The sequence below is a fragment of the Anopheles ziemanni genome, chromosome X (assembly GCF_943734765.1).
Source record: "Anopheles ziemanni chromosome X, idAnoZiCoDA_A2_x.2, whole genome shotgun sequence".
NCBI lineage: Eukaryota > Metazoa > Arthropoda > Insecta > Diptera > Culicidae > Anopheles > Anopheles ziemanni.
In genome coordinates, this window is record NC_080707.1 from 12,988,414 (window position 1) to 12,992,555 (window position 4,142).

At 52.9% G+C, this 4,142-nt stretch overlaps 1 protein-coding gene across 1 annotated transcript; it reads left to right on the top strand.

Annotated features, from left to right (window-relative positions):
* Positions 1–231: 231 nt before the first annotated feature.
* On the top strand, positions 232–3,718 carry LOC131291098 (transient receptor potential cation channel protein painless-like). The gene is made up of 4 exons (XM_058320289.1): positions 232–241; positions 342–409; positions 484–765; positions 839–3,718. Exons 1-4 carry the CDS (start codon positions 232–234, stop codon positions 3,716–3,718), a joined length of 3,240 nt encoding a protein of 1,079 aa, XP_058176272.1.
* The last annotated feature ends 424 nt before the right edge of the window (positions 3,719–4,142 follow it).

Sequence of the window (4,142 nt, forward strand, 5' to 3'; positions counted from 1 at the left end):
TCGCATACAGTCACAGCTCACCCAAGACGCTGTCTCCAAGCGACTGATACGAGATAGTGTGAATGCGGGAAGCAAGGCAAACTATAGAAAAGAAAAGGGCACATTGGCCGACACAAGGGTGGAAGATAAACGGAGCGCTCTTGAGTGGGCTTAATATTGGGGCGAGTTGTCGAGAAGGCAGTACAGGTTGCGTCGTTAGCCATCAATCGTCGTAAATCCCCCAGTTCCGCGATGGCAGAAGGTGAGCTCGGCACAAACAAGCACCCTCCATAGGAATGTGCATGCCAATGTGTGTTCGTGACTGATCTTAGAGATATTATTCTTATTCTCTATACCTTAAGGGGCAACACTGCTCAATATGGAGGAGCCGAAACGGAAGGATCTGCGGTCCAGGCGCTGTGAATTGCAGGTATGTTGTGCAGCGTGCACAACATTGCTGCGAAAGGTTGTAAATGGCTGTTTTTTTTTTCCACAACACTGCAGGAAGAGCTGGAGAATGGCCTGAAAAATTTGCTACGTTGTGTACCGCCGACTGAGACCAACCTGGATCAGTTCCGAGCGTTGTTGGATGACCCGAAATGGGCGGAACTGATGGAGCTGGTGAATCAGATGAAAACGTGGGACGTGAAGACGACCATCCCGGAGCCGAAGACGTTTCTCAACCACACACGCTTCCAGGTGCTACTGGCGGATATGCTATCCGACATCGGCAAGTACGAGCCGTACCTGAAGCTGTTCATCGAGCGTTTCGAGGCGGAGAATGAGGTGCATAGCTTGCGATAAATTCCCGTGATCAAGGTTAATCCCCCAAACTGATCATTGTTTCACTTGCTTGCAGCTGGTTGCACCGAAACAGCCAACGGGAGGGAAAAAGGGTGAGAACCAGGAGCCCAGACAGGCGAACGTTTCCGGAAAAATCGACGCCCCGATACACTTTGCGGTGATGCAGCTGAACGAAGGATTTCTGGAGTGGTTGCTGGGACGCTCGCGAACCGATGTTAACCAGCGCAACAGCCACAAGGAGACGGCGTTGGCGATTCTGTGTGAAAAGTACGATGAATGTCTACGCCAGGGCAAGCAACCCGAGGATGCGAACGCCCGACTGCCACAGCTTCGGAAGCTTATAGAGCGCCTGTTGACGGCAGGAGCAGACTTTAATATCTGCAGCATGAGGAATAAGCTCCCGATCGAGATGCTCTACAAGTCCGTTGGAACGGCCGAAGTCAGCTTGGCGTCGGACACAAAGGACTTCGTCCACCAGTGCATCGAGACGGCTAAGCATGCGCTGGTGGTGATCAAAACCGAAGGAAACGTACGTCTCGCTAGGTTCCTCAATAATGCAACTAACGTGAACCTCACGGTGGAGCTGTTCGAGATATTTCTCCGACATAAGGACGTGGAGCAGTTTCAAAACTACTGGCCCAAGTTTGTGGTGACGCGAGAAAACGTAAAGAAGGTGATCCGTCTGCTGCTGCATACGACCCTGGACCAGAAGCTGCCCGAATGTCTGCGGTTGGTGGTGGAGAAGAACGAAAAGATGATATTTAAACTGGTTGATCGACCACAGAAGCAAGCAAAAGAGCGTGCGAAGAACCAGTGCGCGGTAGCTGACCAGCGTAGCAGCGAGATGGAACATCGGGTGGAGCTGAAAGGGTTGCTTCGGAAGGCGTGCGAAATGGGAGACCTGGGAGTGCTGCAGCTGCTGGTGAAGAACATAACCGATTTGATTCTGCTGAACGACGATCCACTGCTGGCCGTCACGCTGACCAAGGCGCACAAGACCAAGCGCCGTAGTGAGGATCGAGCGGACCTGCTGGCCTGCGCGGAGTACCTGGCCGACACGCAAACCATCCACATGTCAAAGGTCGATGATTCTGGCAACACACCGCTTCATCTGGCGCTTAAGTATGGCTTCGAGTCGGTGGCGTTGGCCCTGCTGAAGCAGCGGTACGCGTACCTAGGCCTCCGCAATCGCGACAATCTTACCCCGCTTGACTACGGGACGTACGAGTTCTGGAAGAGCTACCTGGACCGCTGCATCGAGGTGGAGGCGGACCGAGGTAACGATAAGCGCATGCTACGCTTCAACCTGAACTGCTTCGCACCGTTCACGCACGGCAAGGCGGCACTGTCCGCGACGCATCGTGGCGGTGGAAAGACGCGAAAGTGGAAGTTTGTGCAGGACGCTACCAGTGCCAACCATCAACCACGGCGGTACGAGCGAACTGTCACCGAGATGACCACCGTGCGTCAGATCGCGCAGAGCAAGGAGCTTAAGCCACTCCTTATCCACCCCGTCGTCCACACGTTCATCATGGTCAAGTGGATGCGATTGAGCCATTGGAACTACCTCAACCTCGTCCTGACAGTTCTTACAGCCGTACTATTCGGTAGTTTCTCACTAACCGCCTGTTCGCACGAAGGACCGAGCAAAATACTACTATGGTTCAGCGCTCTAGCGGCCTTGTTGATGGGTTTCCGCGAAATACTCCAAATGTTGTTCCTTCGCAAGTCGTACATGTCGTTCGACAATGCCCTAGATATTGCCAACATTGTCGCGATGATCTACGTACTGTGTGACGGTTGCAAGGGACTCGTTTCTTCGCTAGTGGTAATCAGCCTAGCCTTGCAGGTGACCTTCCTACTCGGTTCACTCCCTTTCAACAGTCTCTCGACAATGATGTACATGTTCAAGACGGTATCGATAAACTTCCTCAAGAGCTTCGGGCTGTTCATCCCGCTTATTGGGGCGTTCATTTACGCGTTTTACCTGACGTACAACGAGTCGCCGATCGAGAGAGCGAAACGGGATGCCTGCACCGAGGATGACTGTGTCGAGAAGAACTTCAACAGCTTTCACACGTTCTGGAATGCGACCATCAAGACGCTGGTGATGACGTCCGGCGAGCTCGAGGCGTCCACGTTGGACTTCGACGAGGGCAAGCTGGTGCTGTTTCTGCTGTTCCTCTTCATCGCGCCGATCGTCATCATGAACCTGATCAACGGTCTCGCGGTCAGCGATATCGCCGCCATCCGGGAGGAGTCGGAGCTGATCAGCATCAGCAAGAAGGTGATGCTGCTCGAGCAGTACGAACGTGGCGTGGCGAACGTACGCCCGGCCTACCTGCACAAGCTCTTCCCCAAGCCGTTCTTTGCCGAGCACAACAGCTGGATTCAGGTGCGGGCCAAGGAGTTCCGCAAGATCGAGGTGCACCGGAAGGACGAACCGACTCGCCCGCACAACACCACCGCCTTTGAGCCGCTCTCCATTTTTCCCCTGCTGGGCGACGGTTGCTCGAACGTGCTGCTGAACTTCCGGCTGTTTAAGATCTCGCTGTTCATGCGGCTCGATCAGTCCATTCTGACCGATGCGCTGGCGATCCACGAGAAGCGACATCCGTTCACCCGAACCCCACTAGCGGCCACCGTTACCTCCACGTCTATTGCGTCGAGCCTCAGCCCTCAGAGAACGCCCAGCCCGCCCGTCACTCCCACGGCGCCGAAACGGGTAGACATGTTCGCCGCCGGACTTAACGACGTTCACCGGGAACTGCAGGAGCTGAAGAAGCAGATGAAAACGCTGATGGAGCAGGTCCAGCTCAAGCCGAAACGGGGCAAGCAGCACGTCAAGGAGAAAGGCCTCCGACGGAAGGCTCGCAAAAGGCTGCGGCGCGGTTTGAGGCAAACTTTGCCGGACCATCAAACCGGAGATCAGTAGACACCTTCCGGGGACTTTGCTGCCTATAAGCTGAATGAAAAAGGCTTTATACACCTTTCAAGTATTGTTTACATTCATCAATCCAAATATTCATGGCCATCTGCAACAAGATAACACGGTTGATTACTCAACCGATTAAGCAATAAGCTTCCAAACGACTGCCTTTTCTGCAAACTGGGTGTTGGACCACATCAGCTGTATCGTTCCTATATTATAGTTACAAATTGTTATTGCAAGGCTATTCGCAGAGTTACTTCAGTAGTTAAATTCTGTTGCAGGTGCTTTCCTTTTTTTTTAAAGAACTTTGATATTATATATCGCAGAAACATTTGACGCTTACAGAATAAACATGGTTCTCAGCCAGGACGGAAACTTATTACTCGTTGTTCCTTGCTGATACGTCTTCTGATACCTTTGCCTTTTT